Source organism: Arvicanthis niloticus, chromosome 15 (assembly GCF_011762505.2).
Source record: "Arvicanthis niloticus isolate mArvNil1 chromosome 15, mArvNil1.pat.X, whole genome shotgun sequence".
NCBI lineage: Eukaryota > Metazoa > Chordata > Mammalia > Rodentia > Muridae > Arvicanthis > Arvicanthis niloticus.
Window position 1 is genome coordinate 421154 of NC_047672.1, and position 22802 is coordinate 443955.

General features: G+C 41.9%; 1 protein-coding gene across 1 annotated transcript in view; it reads right to left on the reverse strand.

The window, feature by feature from the left end:
* Positions 1 to 578: 578 nt before the first annotated feature.
* Hycc1 (hyccin PI4KA lipid kinase complex subunit 1) overlaps positions 579 to 22802 on the reverse strand; it is a 156499-nt gene continuing 134275 nt past the window's right edge. The window contains exon 11 of the mRNA XM_076913226.1: positions 579 to 802. Coding sequence (XP_076769341.1) covers positions 681 to 802 — 122 coding nt within the window. The 3' untranslated portion in view covers positions 579 to 680. The remainder of the gene's footprint in view (positions 803 to 22802) is intronic.

Sequence of the window (22802 nt, forward strand, 5' to 3'; positions counted from 1 at the left end):
TTTCACTTAAGCAGGATCAAGCTTTGTTAAGATTTAGTTCTGTTTCAGGTACTTATATATAAATGCTATCCCACAAAAAGATTTCCAGATGTATTAAAAGGTACAGAACTATGAATTTTATACACACAGTCCTGGGGAGGGACCAATGTGTACTGACAACTTGGGTGGTCCTTCAGGTCTCGGGCCTGAGATCTCTGCTGCTGCATGCTGAAGGTCTTCCATACAGGCTGGTGATCTGTGAGGCTCTTTGAGCTTCTCTCTTACACTCTCCGTGGCTTTGAGCCTTTCCCAACCTTTTCCTTATATAACCTTATTTTGTCCCTGGGAATGAGGTAAACAACCTTGAAAGATTTTTAGAAGTGTTGTTTTCAGATAGAAACTCATTCTACTTCAGGTGCTGAAAAACACTAGTCACTGCCTGGCTTTTGGTCATAACTTAATTCCCCTCCCCCTTTAGATCTCTCACAGGCTAGGCTGGTTTTCTAGCTAACAACATATAAGACCTGGTGTGGGTCACAGATGTCAGTAAACACCAGCACATCAAGGAAGCCATTTTTATTACTGTTTCTTTCTCTTGTGCACACCATGAAACCCAGCTAGATAAGCCCGAGATTTAATGCAAAATAAAAGGATTCCAAGTTCTTCAAAACTGGCATCCTCAGAGCTGTCATCTTGCCTTTCTATATTTTAGAAACAGACTTCTGGACACTATGATCATACTTAAACCGGCTCTGCAGATTCCAGCAGGAGATTGTGTCCGAATCGATGTTGGGCCGGCTCTGCCGGCTGCCCTTGTTTCCTCCTAGTCAAAAAGAGAAGCCATTTCCATGAGTATAACTTAACTTTGAAAACTGTTTAGGCATTCAACATACAGCTAACCACTTGAGAATCATGGTGCAGAGGAGAAAAGGATAAACCATACAGCACCAGGCAGAGTTCAAGCGAGATTCTAGTAAGACTCTAAAGCAATGGGGCAGAGCCTCAAGGGGCAGGCTACAGCTGTGGCTACTCTAGAGGCTTCAGTTATTTTTCAACTGACCTGGGACTAATTTGTTCAAAGTGCTTACCACAGGACTTTTTGAAGTCAGCAGGGTACACTTAGTGGCATGAAGTTCTTTCCTGTGGTATCAGACATCAAGAGCTGTAGATAGACTTAGCTACTTTGTGGGTTCTCTTTCCCGCCCTTTATCCCCACCCCCTGGTTTCACACCATATCACTAGATAGGAGAGAAGAGAGAGAGAGAGACAGAGATCTATGAATCTCATTTCTTCCTTTTTGTTTCTTCTCTGCTTGTCTTTGCTACTTTCTGGATTCTTTTTCCCACATTTTACTTCACCCCCCTCTTAAACAGTTTCACCTTGAACCACTAGATAGAAGAAAAGGATAGAGAGGAGAGAGAGAGACAGAGAGAGAAGAGAAGAGAAGAGAAGAGGAGGGGAGGGGAGGGGAGGAGGAGAGGAGGGGAGGGGAGGGGAGGGGAGGGGAGGGGAGGGGAGGGGAGGGGAGGGGAGGGGAGGGGAGGGGAGGGGAGGGGAGGGGAGAGAGGAGAGAGGAGAGAGGAGAGAGGAGAGAGGAGAGAGGAGAGAGGAGAGAGGAGAGAGGAGAGAGGAGAGAGGAGAGAGGAGAGAGGGGGAGGGAGAGGGGGGGGAGAGGGGGGGGAGAGGGGGGAGAAAGAGAGAGGGGGGAGAGAGAGAGGGAGGAGAGAGAGGGGGGAGAGAGAGGGGGGAGAGAGAGGAGGGAGAGAGGGGGGGGAGAGAGAGAGAGGGGGGAGAGAGAGGGGGGAGAGAGGGGGGGGGAGAGAGGGGGGGGGGAGAGAGGGGGGGGGAGAGAGGGGAGGGGAGAGAGGGGAGAGAAGAGAGGGGAGAGAGAGAGGGGAGAGAGAGGGGGGAGAGAGAGGGGGGAGAGAGAGGGGAGAGAGAGAGGGAGGAGAGAGAGGGGGGAGAGAGAGGGGGGAGAGAGAGGGGGGAGAGAGAGGGGGGAGAGAGAGGGGGGAGAGAGAGGGGAGAGAGAGAGGGGAGAGAGAGAGGGGAGAGAGAGGGGGGAGAGAGGGGGGAGAGAGGGGGGAGAGAGGGGGGAGAGGGGAGAGAGGGGAGAGAGGGGAGAGGGGAGAGGAGAGAGGGAGAAAGGAAGATACTGAGATCCTTGAATCTAACTTCTTTCTTCTTGTCTCTTCTTTGAGCACAACCACTAACAACCACAACCAGTATCCCTGAACAGCCACCCACCCTGCCTATCAGGACTCTATCTAGTATGTATATACCCTCTGAAAAATTCCCAGAATTCCAAATGTCACACAGTTGCAGAAACTAACTGCAGCTGGAAAAACCATGCCTCTGCTAGAGCACGAGGCAAATCATAGTCTGCTGTTGTGGACAGTCCAAAGCAGCCCATATACCCACACCTGGGATTAAAACAAAAACACATTCTTACAATATTTCTCTCCGTGTGTGTGTGTGTGTGTGTGTGTGTGTGTGTGTGTGTGTGTGTAGAAACCATGAGATTCTAGAGTTCTCAAAACTTGTCACTACAAAAGGTTTCACCACAGAGCTTTTCGGCAGCTACAAAGCCCAGGAGAGAAGTAGACTTTGTATCCAGTATCCTTACTGCTTCCCACCTTGTCCAGGTGTCTGTGCCTTAGATACATTCTGTACAATTCTCTATGGTTGTTGCACAACTTTTAAAGCAATAGGAAACAATAGAGGGGAGGGGACAGAAAGAAAAGGAGAAAGAGGAGAGAGGGGGGAGATGAGAGAAAATGGGCAGAGGAGGGGAGGGGAGGGGAGACATTCTACTGGGCACTCCAGACACAGAGGAAAATGTCTTACCCTGTTCTTATTTTTTATTCTCCAACTCTGCCATCTCTTTTTAAAAATTTCAGGCTGGCAGTTCAGAATATAAATCTACCCCCATGTTATCTCTGAACTCCAGTCTCACTTCTCTAAGCTGCATGTATTCAACAGATACTTAAGAAGCTTGTAGCTGCCAAGGAGTTTGCTAAAGGATGGACACTTGAATACTTCATGCACTGAATTCTCATCAGAGAGAAACAATTCACAGCATAATTAAAAAGCCTGTATTATATTGCACATCACCAAGTGCTGTAACATGGAAGGCAGAGCCAAGGGAAGAGAATAAAGATGGAAGTCTTGGTTTGGCTTGGTGGGAAAGAACAAGCTCTCCAGGAGAGGAGGTTTGGTCAGACATCAGATGAGGAAAGAGAGTTGTGACTGAGGGAGGGACAGCAACTGTAGTATTCAAGGTAAGAACAAGTTTTTTTCTGTTCCATAAAGACAATGAGACAACATGGCTGTTGCGACACAGTGTGGGCAGAGTAGATAAGGTCAGATATGTCTATGAGGCCAGGGAATGTGAGTCCTATTTGGCCACATGGATCTTTAGGGTATATTCAAAGATAGAAAAAAGGGTATGGAGTACCCTGGAGCTGGAGTTAAAGTGGTTGTGAGCCACCTAACATGGATGCTGGGAAATGATCAAATGATCTCAGGTCTTCTAGAAGAGCAACAGTACTCTCAAGCACTGAGCCATGGCTCCAGCCCCAGACAACAAGAGGATTTTAGCAGAGGAATTTCACAGTGCCTTTCTGAAGCTCAATACAGAGGTAGAAGTGGCTTACTCTGTCCAGCAGGGACTCTGGGAGAATGTCACGCTTGTGGTTATTACGTGGATGTGATTCTTCTGCCTAGTGTAGACCTTTTCTCTAATCTTTGCCCACCATGACCCAGCAGCAGTAAAGATCCATTAAGGGAAACTTGTCAACAGGATCCATTAAGGTCAACTGGTCTTCTGGGAGGAGTCCTAACTATACATAATCAATCTAGTTAGGCCAATCACCTGGTCAAGGGACCACCAGTCAGGAAAATAGGACCACTCCTAAGAAGGCAGTCTCACCCTAAGCTATGGTAAAGAGACAGCTGTGTAGTGACAATTTGGAAGTTTGTTTTCTTTTAAAAACACAGAAATATATGTTTCCAAGGTGTGGGATATGAGGTGGCTTCAGATTGTCCACAGCAATTGAGCATGGTAGTACACAGCTGTAATCCCACTACTTGGGAGGCCAAGACAGGAGGATTGTGAGTTAGAGGCATTTGGGGGGCTCTGTTGGTCAATTCCAGGCCAGTCCAGAATGACATAAGAAAACCGCAACTCAAACAACAAAAAGCAAAGCAACAAAATGTCCCCAGAGCATTTTGAAGACTTGTGTCCTGTGGCTGTAAATCCTGCCATTTGTCAGAGCAGTATTACAGGATTGACTCAGAACACCTTCCAGGAGGCATCTGGCAATATAAAGGGGAGTATCTGGAACACAGTGCAGGAGGGCCTGTGCTGGTGTCTAGGTGGGACAGTCCTGCACAGTGTATAAACTGAGGCCATGGATGCTCCATAGTATGGCTAAGGGGAAAGTTTTTATTGTAGATAATAGGGAGTGCACAGCTACAGGCATCTGGGAGAGTCCAGAGCAGAGTTAGAAAATGGTAGACTGCATATGGCCATGGGAGGGACACACACACACACACACACACACACACACACACACACACAGAGAGAGAGAGAGAGAGAGAGAGAGAGAGAGAGAGAGAGAGAGAGAGATTAAAAGGGCAAAAGAGAGAGATCAAGAGAGCTCATAGGTTATAAGGGAAGATGGGGAGTTGGGGGAAGGGAAGCTGGAGGAGAGGAGAGCCATGATATTAGCATGTGCTCTGAAATGTGAAATGGATGCTTGTGACAGTCGGGGAGCCTGGATGCTAACAGGCACCACAAATAGCTGTTTCTCTCTTCCCTTTCTCTCCCTCCAGTGAAAAAAAAGAAGTGGCTCCTTTGGTAGAGAGGAACTTGGCTTCACAAATTCCTGAGGAATGCTGCCTTTGGTCTAACTGCCTGAATTTGAGGAAATGGAGTTTCCTTAGGATCTGACACACACCAAATGCTTTTCCCATTTGAAATTCCCATGTCATCCCTCTGGGAAGCATACAGACAGCAGGAAGTCCTGTGTGTAGGTTGTTCATGTTCCAACTCTAGGGAATCTATGACGCCTAGGCCCCAGAGGAAACTGCATGGAATACCAGAGTCATCTCTAACATTGAAGACCTGGGAGCTTGAGATATTTTACTGTAGCTATTAGTTCTGTCAGCTTCTTGACTCATAATATATGAACGTCTCCCTTTCACCACCTCTTTGGAAGGCTGCAGAAATTCATTAAGATGTGTACTGTGCATGCTTTTATTACATTGTAAATCATAAAGCTAAGCAGCCTACCCCTCTGCACATGCAAGCTTTCAACATGATAAGAAATGCAGTCTATGCCCCAGATAATTTGTAATTCAATAAGCAGAATTAAAGAGTTACAAGCCTTTATTAGATGACAAAGTAGGAAATATGCCTTCCAAATCATAGGGCTGTTTACACAGACCAAACAACTTGGATTTAATTAGACTTGCTAATATCAATTCTTTTCCTTTTCTGACAAAGGATATTTTCCCAATGCATTATTTATACTATACTAAAATATATTAACTCAAAGATATCCAGGATGTTTCTTGGTGTTTGGGTTTTTATGTCTTTTACTCCCTTTTATTGCTGTGCTTTTATTGAGAATATTACTAATTCTTGTACAGCAAATTAACCTTATTGGGAGAAATTCTGATCTGCTAAAATAAAACTAAACTACTCTCTTACAAAATATCATGGAAAAACAATGTTTTTAGGTTTGTTTATTTTATTTTATGTATACCTATATGTATATGTGTATATATGTATGTATGTATGTATGTATATGTGTGTATGTATGTATGCATTTATGTGTGTGTGTGTCTATGTACCACATGCATGCCTGGTATGTGAGGAGGTCAGAAGAAGGTGTCAGATCCCCTGGAATTGGAATTAGAGATGGTTGTGGGCTGCCATGTGGATACTGGGAAACAAAACCTGGGCCCTTTGCAAGAACAAGTGCTCTAGTCCACAAAATTCAGTTTCGTTTGCAGCAAATAATGGTGCCTGGGTAGATGATTTTGGTAGTGAAGGTTTGCTATGCAAGCATGAGGACCTGTGCTCATATCTCCAGCGCTCATGTAAACAAGGGCAAGATGCTGTCAGTAATTGTCAGTCACCCCAATGCTGTCAGTAAATGTCAGTCACCCCAGTGTTGTCAGTAACTGTCAGTCACCCCAGTGTTGTCAGTAACTGTCGGTCATCCAGTGCTGTCAGTAACTGTCAGTCACCCCAGTGTTGTTAGCAACTGTCAGTCACCCCAGTGTGTCAGTCACATGTCAATCACCCCAGTGTTGGGAGGCTGAGACAGGAGTATCCCTGGGGCTTTATGGACAGCCCTCTAGATAAGAATGATGACTGGGTAAGAACCTTAACTTGAAATATATGGTGGAGGCCAAGTGTGTTTGCACACAACATTATCAAGAGGCAAAGGCAGGAAGACTTCTGAGAGCTCAAGACCAGACTGGTCTACACATCGAGACTTTGTCTCAACAACAACAACCCCTCCAGAAAAAAAAATAAGATAAAGAATGAGGAAGACACCCAAAATTGACCTCTGACTTCCACACACTTGGGGACACCACACACACATACACACACACACACACACACACACACACAAAACTCATCTCCCCTCACATACATACACTTAAAAAAACTTCCCACATACACATTCACAGACTTACAAATATACACACAGTCACACACACACACACACACATTCACAGACTTACAAATATACACACAGTCACATACACACACACACACACACACACACACACACACATTTTAAAATTTAAAAAGACACTCTACCACAAATCAAAAACAAGCCATAGTTTTGGAGCATCTGAACAAAATATAGTAAAATATTGCCTCTGACTACTCCAGGAAGATAGTATTCCTCTCCTTAGTCAATCAAATAAATAAATAAAGTGAAGTGAAGTTGTGTTAAAACATGCTGAGGTTGAAATTTCAGCAACCATTGCTCACCCACAACAGTTATGGTACAAGGGCCAGTCAGTCAGCACTGAAGCCCAGATGGGCAGGGCTTGCAAGGAGGAAAAATCTCAGCAAAGACAGGATTTGAGTAATACTGAAAACTACACTAAGATAATCATATTTAGTCTTACATCTAGTAACTGCATAAATATTCTCTTTAGAAATACATACATTCACCAAGACAGAACATTTATTAAGCCATAACACAGATCTCAAGAACTTTAATGGCATTGACAGCCAAGTTATTTACCTGATCAAAACAGATCTAGGGTCTGGAGCTGGAGCTTAGGGGCAGCTTTAGCTTGCCTAAAATGTTCAAGGTCTTGAGTTTGATTTCTAGTACCAAAAAGAAAAAGAGAATTAAAACAGAAATCAGTCTTAAAAGATATCCAGGAAATCTTAAATATTTAGAAATTTAAAGAAAAATTAGAAGAGAATTGAAAAACTGTTTTGTACAGAGTGGTCAGCATCCAACACATAAGATTGTCTGTGATGCAGACCAGGCAAGGCCTGGAGAGCAACGGGCAGTGCCCTAGGCAGGGTCACCATTGCTGTGATAAAACACCATGACCAAAAGCAACTTGGTTAGGAAAGGGTTTCCATATCACAGTTCATTATCAAAGGGTTGAAACTCACACAGGGCAGGAACCTGAAGGCAGGAGCTGATGCAGAGGCCATGGAGGGGTGCTGCTCACTGGCTTGCTTCCTGTTGCTTGCTCAGCCTGCTTTCTTATAGAACCCAGGACCACCAACCCAAGGATGGCCCCACCCAACCTCCCCCATCAATCACTAATTAATAAATGCCCTACAGGCTTGCCTGCAGCTCAATGGAGGTATTTTATCAGTTGAAGTGCTCTCCTCTCAGATGACTAGCTTGTGGCCATACAACTAGCCAGCCCAGAGAGCTGCAAATGTTCCTGTTAGAGAAGCTCTCAGGCCACAATCATTCTACTGTAAGCTTTGAAAGTATCAGAAAAGCAAGCCCAAAGAAGGCAGGGGATAATATCTACTAGAATAGAAGTCAGTAAAACGGAGTAAAGAGAGAGGATGAGACAATGCCTGGTTGAAAGCAGCAATCACCAAGGGTTGCTGAAGCCAAAACTGAGACTCCCTTTGTGTAGACAGCATGTAAATAAGAAATAAGAACAGGACTGAGTTGGATGTTACATCGAGGAGAAGCTAGCTCATGTCACCTGTGTGTGTAGCATAAGAATGAAGGACTATGTGATGATGTAATGCTAGCTTATAGCCAATAAAGGCAGAGGCTCACAGCAGGAAGGCAGAGACCTTGATGCTCCACAGTGAAGAGTGTCAGGCTGTCCTTCCCTCTGACCAGAGGACAGCTTGTGGGACAGTGGACCTTGCTAGGAAACTTGGTAGAGTAGGTCTGAGTCCTTGGAAACTCAGGTACACACCTGAGCAGCTCCATGCTAGAAGTTCCTAAAGGCCCTGAGGGTGTAGCCTTCCCTTCCCAGACATTCCTCCCTGCAAAAGGTATTTAATCTCTGGTCCACTGTGAGAAGTTGGTATGCATCCATTTTCCACGGTGAACAACCAATAAACAGTTTGGAACCAAAGACTGTATTTCATCTACCACCGCCATAGGGAGCATGGAGCACCTATAGAGCCTCAGCTTAAGTCGCCCATAGAAGGCTTCTCTGCACTTCCAGACAACACTGCCAATGAGCTAAGCCAGAGTTCCCATACTGCCCCCTAGCATATATAACACAAGAATGAAGACACTAATTAGTGGTTTCAAAGCCATGAAAGTGAGTCTAGATGCCACGGAGCACACCAGAGAGGAATGGCTTAGAACAAAGAATAAGCCAAAAGGAAAGCTGGGTTTGAAGAAGTGAAGACTGAGCTACCTCTAACAAGTCCACAAGGAGCAGAGCCACTGCTGGAGCATGTGGCTAGTAAAGAAGTTTCAGCAATTCTGATGAAAACCATAGAGGACATAAATAAAAACAGACTAATGAGCAAACGGCTAGCCAACAATATAACTAAGAAAAGGGGGAGGGGCATGGACAATCCCTTTAAAAAAGCTGACCTAACCTAGTGCCTGGGGCAAGACAGCCATGTCACTCCCAGTGACATCTTCCAAGGTTAATACACCTAGAAGATTCACAGTATTTGGTAACAATAAGGAGCAGCTTGAGCAACAAACAGAAATTAAACCATAGACTCCTCAAGGAATAAGTCAGTTGAGACCAGAATATGCCCAGAATGGAATGAAGGATGCATCCTGTCTGATAAAGCTGTGGGGAAAAGGGGCAGACACAATAATGCTGTCAGAATTAGAGAGGAGGAAAAATCAAGAATACAGTAGAAAACCCAGCTCTGTGTGATGCTTTAGAGCAAGTAGAAGACACTGCTCAAGGTACACCCTCTCTGGGACCAGATAACCACAGCCTGGAGATACACATTTCCATCTTTAGACCTTACACAACTTGAGGCAGCAGCAAAATGGAGCACTTTCCAAGAGGCCTTTCAGCTAGTGAGAAAACTAGGAGTGCTGCAGTTTATGTATAACGAAGCAGCTACACCACAGGCAGCTCCGTTTATACCACAATTCAAAAGAATTTTAATTAAGGGAGTACCACCACACAGAATTAATTTGGCAGGACCACTTCTAAGTTGCAGAACTGTTTCTGAGATAATTGAATCTTTTTGAATGATACAGGGAGTTAGACCAAGAAAAAGTAGTAACATTAAATATAAAAAGAATGCCATTTAAATTAAAGAGAACACTCAGATTTTTCAGACGATTTACAAACATTAGATCCTTTGGCAGAAAACCTGGAATGCCATTTGTAAACAGAACCCCATAAAGGGGTACACAAAATAGGATTTTTTTTTTTTGGAAGGAACAAACTTAAGCCTTTTTTAGGGAACAGAAGGCCATCATAAAGGAAATATCAGTGCCTGCCCCATTATAAGAAGGCAAACACGTATACCTTTCGACAGGAATCAAGACAGGCACCATAAAGACTATATATTATGTTGCCCCTAAGAATTGAGAATAAGAATATAAATGTTAGATAGCTAATTGACACAGGCACTGATGTGAATATATGTACAGGACTACCAGACGTTATACAAGGAGTAGCAGGAGAATCCATAGTACTAGTGTGTAAGTTAGAATTAATGGTGTATGACAAAATGATTTCCATGGATTTTGCATGTTGCATTACACCAGAAAATATTTTAGGCTTCTCAACAATTTTAAAAATTTACCCTAATTTTCTAAATTTTAAAAAGATTGCCAAAATAGAAGATAATCAAGCAGAAGTAAGAATAGAACCTACCAGCAGTTAAACCCTCCTTTACCCAATTAAAGGAGAAAATGAGGAGATATCTGAGACCATTGAAACCCACTAAGGGAAGAGTAATTGAACCAACTCAAAGCTTCAATTTGAAGCGTCCGATTTGGCCAGTTTTAAAACCAAATGGTAAATGGTGAATGATGGTAGATTATAGGAGAATTAATGAATTGTGCCCTAAACTGCCAGATGCAGATGATATTTTCATAAGGATTAAGAGAGCAGCATCAAAATGACTGACAACTACAGATGTGTTCTGTGGCATACCACTGTACCCACAAAGCAGAGAATAACCACATTCACTTGGCAAGGAAGATAGTACCAGTGTCTAAGACTACCACAAGGATACATAATTGCCCACGGCATTGTAAGATGGTCACTGGATAAAGTCAAACCAGCACCTAACTGTATTCATATGTTGATGACCTTCTGATAATAAACAAGAAAAGGGGTAAATGAGGGTTTAACTGCTGGTAGGTTCTATTCTTACTTCTGCTTGAGTATCTTCTATTTTGGCAATCTTTTTAAAATTTAGAAAATTAGGGTAAATTTTTAAAATTGTTGAGAAGCCTAAAATATTTTCCAGTGCAATGCAACATGCAAAATCCATGGAAATCATTTTGTCATACACCATTAATTCTAACTTACACACTAGTACTATGGATTCTCCTGCTACTCCTTGTATAACGTCTGGTAGTCCTGTACATATATTCACATCAGTGCCTGTGTCAATTAGCTATCTAACATTTATATTCTTATTCTCAATTCTTAGGGGCAACATAATATATGGTTACAATATATACGAAACAATAACAACATTAACAAAACCCTAAAAAACAGTAGACCAAACTATACAAGTATTGAAAGATAATGTTGTGCCATCAATAATGATAAGGTATCAGAACTGGATACAAAGATCAAGTTCTTGGATATAACCTGGATCAAGTTCTTTGGTCCACTACAGGACGAAAAATACCTACAGAAGTCATAAGTAAATTAGAACATCTTTAAACACCAGCAAATGAAACAGAGGTACAATGTCTTATAGGATTGTTTGGATATTGGAAACAACACATACCATATTTACAAGTCACTCTACAACCCTTGTATAATATTACAAGAAAAGCAAGTGATTTTATTTGGGATAAACCCCAAGAACAAGCTGTGGAAACAGTGCTAGAATATGTAAGGGAATATTCTAAGGCACAATGCATCCAACCAGATGATCAAGTATATTTAGACGTATCTAAAACAGTATGGAAACTGGAATATCTTTGCAAAAAGAAATAGTAGAGAATGGCCAGTAGGCTTCTATTGTAAATGCTTCCCATGGTTGGAAAACAAATTCTCTCTATTTGAGAAAACAATTTGGAAAGCATATGAGGCCTTAACACCTTGCCACAGCATGCTGCAGAACAACCAAGTAATACTCAGAACCACCTTACCGATCCTAGATTGGATCAAGGCATCAGAGGAAGCCTGGGCCGGTCTACCCATGGAGAGGAAAATACTACAATGGAAATGGTGCTTAGTAGAGCTCCTTCGCTCTGCTACCCTGTCTGCACAGGGGTCGGTGCCAAAGGCATCACAGTTGATACTTCAGACCAACTGCCCTATGACTCCACAGGGATTATCAATCATCCCAAATGCCAGACCTTCCCAGAAACAGGTACCAGGAGGGTATTAGGGAACAGGAGAGTACCAGCCTTCTCTTGTTAATGCCTGGTTTATGGATGGCTCCACAACCACTAAACAGAAAATGGTCTTGTGGAAGACAGCAGCTTATAGACCAGGGGATGGAATGGTGATCATAGGACAAGGAACAGCTAAATCTGTACAGCACACAGAAGTAATAGCAGCCATGCTAGGAGCAAGACAAAGCCTCAAAGAAAAACAAAACCTACTACATTTGTTTATGGACTCATGGTGTGTAGCCAATGGTATAGCCATGTGGTCAGGAAAATGGAAAGTAAACGATTGGAAAACTAAGGCAAAGATATATGGTCCCAGGAATTTTGGATGGAATTATATAATATAGCCAAAGAAGTTAAGGCACATGTATATCTTGTGCACACCCATACTAATAATAAAGAAGGTGACCAATATAGACATATTGATACAGTGAATAAATTAGCCAGCCTAGCAGGTAGATTAAAATGAAATTGGAAGGCAGAACAGATAGGTTCCAACAAGTTAAGCCTTAATGCAGAATGGAATCTGATATCAACTAGAGACTTGGAGATTACCACTGAAGAAATATTAAAAAATACATGAGACCCTGGGCATGCAGGAACACATGCCACATTCCATTGGTTTTCAGATAGAAATGGAAAGGGATTAAGAATGCAATAAATCAATGCAAACATTGCCCAAGAGATAATACAGACTCACACACAATTATAAGGAAAACATGGGGCATAGGCTGAATTTCATTCAGACCTTACAAATAGACTTGATAGAACCATTAAAACAGTGGAAAGGAGCATATGCACGCACCTTGGGAGACATATGCACCGGATTAGGATCCACCAAAACCAGACCACACCCAAATCAACTTTAACCATACTCACATTATGGGATTGGATTTCCCATTATGGGACCCCAAATTTTATGCAATCTGATCAAGGAAAGGATTTCACATGGAGCAAGGTTAAATTTTTTTATAAGATTATGAGTATACAATCGGAACATCACATGGCTTATCAGCCAACAGCAGCAGGATTGATTGAAAGATTTAATGGCCTCCTCAACACTAAGCAAGTAGAGATAAGAGTAGCTCCCTGGCACAAGAACTAATGAAGTGCATACATGAACTAAACATTAGACCAAGATTGAATAGGGAACCCTGGATACAGAGGCAATTAAATAAAGCACAGATATAAATTACCCAACGGAGGATAAAGTACTAATTAGAGACTATAAGTGCATTCATAGGAATAAGAAGGATCAGACACTTGAAGCAGCAGAAGTGGTTACCCAAGCCGGGCAGTGGTGGCGCACGCCTTTAGTCCCAGCACTTGGGAGGCAGAGGCAGGCAGATTTCTGAGAGGCCAGCCTGGTCTACAGAGTGAGTTCCAGGACAGCCAGGATTACACAGAGAAACCTGTCTCAAAAAACAAAAAAAACAAAAAACAAACAAACAAACAAACAAAAAGAAGTGGTTACCCAAGGACAGGGAAAACTGGATTACACAAGGTAAAGCCAACCTAAAACTGTCCAGACTGGAAAATATTGCATGATACATTATGTATCTTAGTAGAACGTGATGTAAAAGCTTCTATTATACAAGCCTAGCAATAGTTATAGTTTATACTGTAGTGCCAGTGGTGAATTTTCCAACACACTGTGCAACCAAATAACAAGTCAAGGGACAAACATAACCAACACCAAGTTGGCAGGAATAAAATTCGCCAATTGGACTATTTGTTGGACCGGGTTCTTACATCATAAAACAAGTTAAGGTACCCTGGCAATCCTCCTGGTATTGGTATTGACTTCACAAGCACCATACTGGATAACAGCAATACTAACCTGACTGTGGAAACATCTCAGCATGCCTATCATGTATATGCTCCTGAGAGTAACAGCGGGAACAGCCATAATTACTATGGCCTCCCCACAGATGAGTATAGCCACAAGCATATTAGCACCACTATGCTTGTGACTCTTATTGTTTGGGGATTATGTCAGAGAATATCAGGCAACAATACAACTGGCAGCATTGCAGCCAGTGCACCAACAAATGCAGGAGCCACCAGCTCCATACCAAGCACCACAGGTTCAGGCACAATGGTCAGCACGGGAGCCACAGAAACCACTACTCAACAAAGTGAGCCACCATAGTACTAAATATTGCAATGTTCCCTCCCAAGAAAGTTTAATGCCACCAGCTACCCCACTATTACAGGACCAGATTAAAAAAATTACCAGGTTCTTGGACAGATGAGAGATACTGGACACAGTTCATTAGTAGCATCCACTCTGTTTAGCAGGAATATTCTTATTGTTTAATTTATGGATAGTTTAAAGAATGTAACCAATTCAGAGAAACAACTAAACCAGCACATCCCTTTAAGACCTACATGTTAGACAATGAGGATGGAAACGATACTAACATTCATGAGCAAAAGCCACTAAAATGCCATCATAATGAATTGTATACCAATATTTCCCATGCTAGAGCTATATTCAATAACCATTGGAGAAACTCCTCACAACTAAGATACAACACCTATAAAACATCAAAAGGTTATTCAACCACATTTATAGGCATAAAAACAGAAGCAACCTGTGACTATGATGTGGCCAACGATTCCACATTCTTACAGTTGTACTTTGTACCCACAACCAAAGATGGCCTGGAAGAAATTGGTTATCAGTATAACCACACAACTCTAGCACTACAAGAACAGGCTTATGAGTATGACTGTGAAGAAGACGTAGATGAGGATGATTCTGGTGATATATAGTCAATCACCCAACCCACAACCACCACAACTACAATAAATTTATGCAAACCAATGAACTAGACACACTGCCCTAGTATACCTGTTTAACCCTGGCCCCTACAGTTAGGGATGCCACCTTTGCCCAAGCCATATGGGAACAGATGCCCCAATTCCTTGAAAGCAAAACTAGATGAAACTTTAAAGACAGGAATGGAACTCAACTAATTGGCTATTCGAAGTAAAATTCCCTAATTTAGCATGGTGTGGCAATCAAATGCCATACAATGCACCATCCTGGGACTATGGAATTAAAACTAAAAAATTCCCAGACCTAAAACAAGGTGAGAAACAATGGTGTTGGGCCTACAATATTACAGACAGCCTTGAGTGCTTACTGACACTCTTCCACAACTATGGACACCATGGAGAAAACCACAATCTTGCATGTACAGCACTACAACATACATGTGCCACCCAGTAGGAGGAGAAGGAAACATTGCAGGTACACAGACAACCCCCCCCCCCAGTATAGCTTATAGTTGTCTGAGCAAAACAGCAATACCGTTGGCTTCAACTTGCCAATGACCAGATACCCACTATATAAGGAACCAGTTAGACAGTTATGCAATCCACTGCATAGCCTCCATTTTTGTAGTCTATATAACAATGGCAGCCATTGTCAACATGATCTGTGCAAAGCTCTGATCATACGTGATGGTGAATCTGCAGAAGCCTTGCTCCATGGAGACTGGTATAGAGTTTATTTCCCATATCACCCCATTATCCAAAAACATTAGATGCATATTGTACTAGACAACTGGTAAAACCATTTTTAGAAGAGAGACTCTAATTAAGCCTCTAATTAAGTTTCAACTTAATGCTTACATTACATGGAACCCTCCTCCTCCAATCACAATTTAACAAGTGCAAAAGGTATAACCTACCACCAAGACTGGAGAGGTTACTTTAAGATTAGGCCACTATTCCAAGCTTTGCAAAACTGATTAATACAGAAAAGGTGCTGCATGACTCTGGTACCCCTGGCCTGCGTGCCCTTGTGTAGCCTCATGACCTTGAGTGCTGTGAGTATTCAGGATATGGAATGTAGAGAGAATGTAAATAAGAAATAAGAACAGGACTTGGGTGGATGTTACAGTAAGGAGCAGCCAGCTCAGGCCAGCTGTGTGTAATGATGTAATGCTGGAGTGTGATTAGCTAGAGTGTGGCTGCCTCTTGTAGCTAATGAAAACAGAGGCTGGCAGCAGGCAGGCAGAGACCTAGTGAAGACTGTCATGCTGTCTTGCTCTCTGACCAGAGGACAACTGACTGACACTGTGTCTGCATTGAGATAAGAGGATCCAGAGGAAGGAGCTGCCACTTGAGACAAGGTGAGTGAACAATGGATTGCTAGCCTTGTCTGTGAAGGCTACCTTTGCCACCTGCTTCAGAGTCATACCCCATGCATGTGTTATAGACTGATGCTTGTCACTATAGTGATGAGCCTTGAGATCAAAGAGTGTCTGGACTCTGTCTCTCCTTCCCAGCCTTAAGCTGGATGTGACCCTGAGCATCAGTAATGAAAACAAGTTACTACTGGCAAAAGATTGATAACAGGGACTGCTGGAGTAGAAAGCTCAGACCAGATCAATTAGATAGAGCCCCACACAGGGTCACATTTACTTTTAATGCTAAGCCACTTAAAACTCAATAGGTAAAGTAACCTTTTAACAGAAGATGCTTGTTATTTATGGGGGTGGGGGTTAATCACTGATCCTCCAAATCATATACAAAATTAAGTTGAATTGTATACAACTTCTATAAAACTTCTAGAAGAAAACACAGTTACCTCAGATTAAACAGTTTCTTAGGTGAAAACACAAAGATATGCAAAGTCAATGGGAAGAACAAGATGTTGGATTTTAGCAGCCAATGAAAGGAGAGTCATTAGGTAAGGACTGAAAGATGTCCAGTGCAATGGTCATGGGGGACACACAGCTCCAAACACAGAAAAGTGCTGTGCATGGCAAAACCACTTGCAATGTGCTGGGGCCTCAAGAACAGAAGTGTCAGTGCTGGCTTAGCGGCTAGGTGGAAGGACTGCCAGGGCCTGCGGCCAGCGTGGAGCAGCATGGACACCAGAGTGCAGCACAAAACTCCCCGGAAGGAAGTATAGTGTTACACAGAGCCTAGCAGCTCTATCCAGCTCCTGGGCACTCTTGGGACAAATGAAAATGCTTGTTCATGTAAAAACTGGCACAGGAATTTCATGGCATTTGGTTGCCCCCGAATAGAAACAACACAAAATTGACAAATCATGATTGGGTGATCAAGAAAATGGTGAGAAAGCATGAATAACTGATACTGAGAATTGTAAAAATCCAAGTTAAAGCCACATACAAGTGCCTTCACCATTGTTAAAAGAATTGACTGTTCTGTCCACCATCACACAGAGTGAACTCAAGGCCACATGGTTTTAGTGGTGAATTTGCAGTCAGGGAACAAAGAACATTGATTGCCTGTGGAATTCCTTGGAAAGTAAAGGCAGAAACACCAATCTTTCATACTTAAGATTCAAACTTGCAGATCCTTACAGAGGCCTCACATAGTGAGGTCCTTCATGAGCTACACGATTCCGCTCTTGGGGATATTTCACAATGTGGGAGCTGACAGGAAAGTGGGAGGAGCCAGACTGAGTGAAGGTATAGACACAGAAGCCACGTTTCTTCAGTGTTTGAAGGTTTTTTACTTTATTATAAGAGGTTGAAGGAAAAATGGGAGAATTATAATTTCCTTAGATTCTAATAGATTTTTAATTTCTACCTAGATGTAGACAGCTGTAAGAACCTCAAACATATTATTAAACCTGATAAGATAAATTAAACAGCATGGTAAGGCCAAAAGGACAGAAAGTATTAAAAATTAAGCCAGGCATTGTGACACACACCTTTACTCCCAGCACTTGGGAGGCAGAAGCAGGTGGAGCTCTGTGAATTGGAGGCTAGCCTGGTCTACATAGAGAGTTCTAGGACAACCAGGGCTGTTACAGAGAAACCCTGTCTCAAAAACCCAATACTAAAACTAAAACCAGTAAATAAAGCATAAAATTTGTCACATCCTAAAGGAAGGGTAGTAATTATCACCATACACTTTATCTTTGAGTTCTTATTCCTGAAAAGCAGAGAGAAAGAACTCACTGCCATTCTGGGAGGAAAAGACCTCATCTTAAAGAGCAGAGTATTTTGTGTGCTTTGTTCTTTTATTTTATTTTTACTTGTTTTGTATATGTGGGTTTTTTGTTTGTTTGGGTTTTTTTTGGGGGGGGGTTTATTTTATTTGTTTTGTTTGATTGTTTTGTGTGCATTTTGTTTTTTTTGGTTTGGTTTTATTTTGTGTGGATTTTTTGTTTTTGTTTTGTTTGTTGTGTGTGTGTGTTTTTTTATCTAGCCATCTCATCTTTACCTTTATCTAACTTCATCTTCACTTATTTACTTATTTTTTGTTTGCTTATTTAGAGTCAGGATTTCATACATAGCCTATCTTGGCCTCAAACTCTTTCCTCAGTTTCCAAAGTGCTGAAATCACAGGTGTATGCTGTCTTAGTTGGGGTTTTTATTGCTATGAAATGACACCATGATCATAGCATCCTTTATAAAGACAACATTTAATTGTGGCTGGCTTACAGTTTCAGAGGTTTAGTCCATGGTTGTCATGGTGGGAAGTATGGCAGTATGGCAGACATGGTGCTGGAGACTGAGTGTTCTATCTAGATTAGCAGGCATCAGGAGAAAGATGGGGGGGGGGAGGTAAGCAAGGAGACAGTGGACCTGGGTTGAGCATTTGAAATCTAAAAGCTCACCATCAAGGACATACTTCCTTCAACAAGGCCATATCTCCTAGTGAGCCTATGGAGACCATTTTCATTCAAACCACCAAATTCCACTCCCAGGCCCCCATAGACTTGTAGACAAACCACAGTTTGTAACAGCATTCAGTCCAACTTCAAAAGTCACCACAGCCTACCAAAGTCTCAACAACGTGTAAAAGTTTCAAGGCTCTTAGACTGATGGCAATCTCTTATCTGTAATCTCTATTAAATCAAAATCAAAAAGCAAGTCACTTCTAACATATAATGGTGCAGGATATACATTACCATCCCAAAAGGGAGGAAGGGAGCACAGTGAGGAAATAAGATGCATCTGGGCAAGCCTGGGCAAGCTCCAAACTCTGCATCTCATGTCTGATGTCAAAACGGTCTTCAGTTCCTCAACTCCTTTCAGCTTTGTTGATTGCAACACACTTCTTTCTCTTGGGCTGGTTCCACTCCCTGTTAGCTGCTTTCCTCAGGAGGTTCTATACATGCTAGTATTCTCCTCTAAAAACTATTATCTGGGCCCCCATAGTTCAAATCACTCTCAGCACCTCTGTCTTTCATTTTCCTACTAGGATGGCCATTAAACCATGCTTAAAGCATTCAACTGCTTTTCTAATCCAAAGTCTCAATATCATTCTTTAAAAAAAACAACAAAACAAAACCAAAAAACAAATAATATTCCAGTCCCAATCCTGGTACCTAAGTAAATTTCTGTCTTAGGTAGAGATTCTTATGTTGTGATGAGACACCATGACCATAGCAATTCCTATTAAAGCAAACATTTACAGGTTCAGAGGTTAGTTCATTATCATCATGACAGGAAACATGGCAGCACACAGACAGATATGGTGCTGGAGAGTAGCTGAGAGTTCCATGTCCAGATAAGCAGGCAGTGGGGGGAGAGAGAAGACACTGTCCCTGGCTGGAACATTTGAAACCTCAAAGTCCACCCCCAGTGACAACGTCCTCCAATAAGGCCACACCCACTCCAACAAGGCCACACCTCCTAATGGTGCCTCTCCCTGTGAGCCTATGGGGAACATTTTCATTCCAACTACCATATTTTTATTTCTTTAAAAATTATTTTTGGCCGGGCAGTGGTGGCACATGCCTTTAATCCCAGCACTTGGGAGGCAGAGGCAGGTGGACTTCTGAGTTTGAGGCCAGCCTGTTCTACAGAGTGAGTTCCAGGACAGCCAGGGCTACACAGAGAAACCCTGTCTCAAAAAACCAAAAAAAAAAAAAAAAAAAAAAAAATTATTTTTGTGCATGTGGTCCTGGGGACTGAGCCTTGCTCATTTAGCATAGGACAGAAATAAAAAGTGCTCTACCACTGAGCTGTATCCCCACCCCAAGGATTTAATTTAACAACAGTTTTTTTTTTAATTATCAAAAAGTGTGATGGCTAGTTTTTTCAACTTGACACACAGTAGAGATGTGAGAAGAAGAAATAAATAGAAGGATTGGATTAAAATGTGGATATTCTGTGGGGAATTTTCTTGATTGCTGACTAATGTGGGAGGGCCTAGCCCACTGTAGATGTATAAGAAAGCAAGCAGAGGAAGCCATGAAAGCAAGCCAGTGAGCAGCACTCCTCCATGGCCCCTGCTTCAGTCCCTGCTCCTAGGTTCCTGCCTTGGGTTCCTGCCTTTGCTTCCCTTGAGAATGAACTGTAACCTATAAGATGAAGTAAACCCTTTCCTCCCTAAATTGGATTTGGTCACTTTTGTCACAGCAACAGAAAGCACACTCGGGTAGAGAAAATTTTTAAAGTTATTATAAGGTCATTTATTTACATAGTGAGACTCTCACTATGTAGCCCTGGCTGGCCTGGAATTCTCTATGAAAACTATACTAGTCTCAAAATCATAGCCATCTGCCTGCCTCTATCTCCTAAGTGCTGGGACTAAAGACCAATGCCGCTATGCCCAGTCATGTGCCAGATATACACACTTTTATGTGGCATCAGCATTTTGGATTTTTTATAAAATATATCAAATGTTTGTGTCTATTTATTAAACATAACATATATTAATTATAGAGTGTTTGTTTTCATTGCCACTGGGCACTGAATCTATTGCTCTCCAATGCTGTGTGTGCAAGCAGTCTACCGCTGATCCACAAGTCATAGCCACTGGGCTGTGCTTTTGCTTTCTTTCTTTTTCTTTCTTTCTTTCTTTCTTTCTTTCTTTCTTTCTTTCTTTTTCTTTTTTTTTGTTTTTTTGTTTGTTTGTTTGTTTTTTGTTTTTTTGGGTTTTTTTTTTGGTTTTTTTTCTTTTTTTGTTTTTTGAGACAGGGTTTCTTTCTCTGTGTAGCCCTGGCTGTCCTGGAACTCACTCTGTAGACCAGGCTGGCCTCGAACTCAGAAATCCACCTGCCTCTGCCTCCCAAGTGCTGGGACTAAAGGCGTGCGCCACCACTGCCCGGCCTTTTCTTTCTTTCTTTACTTCCTTTCTTTTTATTGTTTTATTATGTGCATGAGTGTCTCACCTACATGTAGTTATGTGCAACTCATGTGTGCCTAGTGCTCATAAAGTTCAGGAAAGGGCATTGGATCCCTTAGAACTGGAGTTACAGATGGTTATGAAACCCCATGTAAGGGTTGGGGATCAAATCCAGATCCTCTGTAAAAGCAACATGTGCTCTTAACCATTGAGCCATCTCTCCAAACTCTTGGAATTTTTGTTTTTATTTTTTGTTTTATTTGTTTTGTAGTGTGTGTGTTTGTGTTTGTGTGTGTTTGTGTGTGTGTGTTTGTGTGTGTGTGCTCATTCCACAGCCCATGAATGTGAGTGAGGTCAGTTCTCACCATTTACCTCAGCTGGGATTTTGAGTCTCTAACTCAAGTTACCAAACTTTTGTGGCAAGGGCTCTTATCATTAAGCCATCTCACCAACTTGAATATTTCTTGGTATGATTAGTAATGTCACAATTTGCCTAGTGTAGTGACCCACAGCTGTAACATCAGTACTCAGGAGGATTGTGAGTACTTCACCAGCCTGGGTTACACAGCAGGGCATTGTTCCAAAAAGAAAGGAAGGAAGGAAGGAAGGAAGGAAGGAAGGAAGGAAGGAAGGAAGGAAATAAAGAAAGAAAGAAAGAAAAAGAAAGAAAGAAAGAAAGAAAGAAAGAAAGAAAGAGAGAAAGAAAGAAAGAGGCGTAACTTTACATTTTAACAGATGGTGTTTATTTACATGAAAATACAAACTTTAAGAGGAGAGAGAAATGAACTCCTGAAGACAAATGTCCTTTTCTTACACAGAAAACTATGTAAGGTATATCATGTTCATTAATTTCATTAAATGCAAGTTACAGTCTCTAGCCTACTTCTTGACAAAACGCATTATGTCTTTTTTTCAGTAAGATTAATCAAAAACTCATATCCAGAGCTGTTGCTGCTATTGCTGGTGATGGTGGTGACAGTGATGGTGGTGATGATGGTGGTGATGATGGTGGTGATGGGGTTAATGTTGAGGGTGGTGATGATGATGGTGATGGGGTTAAAGGTGAGTGTGGTGGTAAGGAGGAGTAATATCAGTAGTCACATACTGTCAACATTTTTAACGCAATGGTGGCTGTGGCACTCACTGCCTTAGTTACTGACTCATTTCCAAGCAGAGGACATCTAACATGCCTATGTGGACAGCTAAGAAGTGAAACAGGAAGAACTCAAGAGGAAGGATGGAGCATGGGTTACACCATCACATTTGATGGATCAAGCCAGACACGTGGGTCATGCCCACAGTCTTGGTACTTGGGAGGGTGAGGCAGGAAGACTACTGAGAGAATAAGTCTAGACAGTGAAGCTCCAGGGCAGTCTGGATTACAACATGAGATCCTGCTCAAAAACAGACAAGCAAACAAACAAAAATTGGATTAACTCTCAAAGAAACCTTTGAGAGGTAACATTAATCACTTAATAGTTTGATAATAGTTTTTAAACTATTATCAAAATTAGGAAAACAAAGTGGTATGCATTTATTTCAGCTATTTAAAAATGATGATACATTATAAAAAGAGGCCATTTTCAGAAATGCCTAATACATGAAAAATTTGTACTAATATAAATTATCCAAAGAAAAGTAATGAAAGGAGCAGAAATATACAACAAATTACTGATAAGAAAGCATATATATTTACATATGTATATGTAT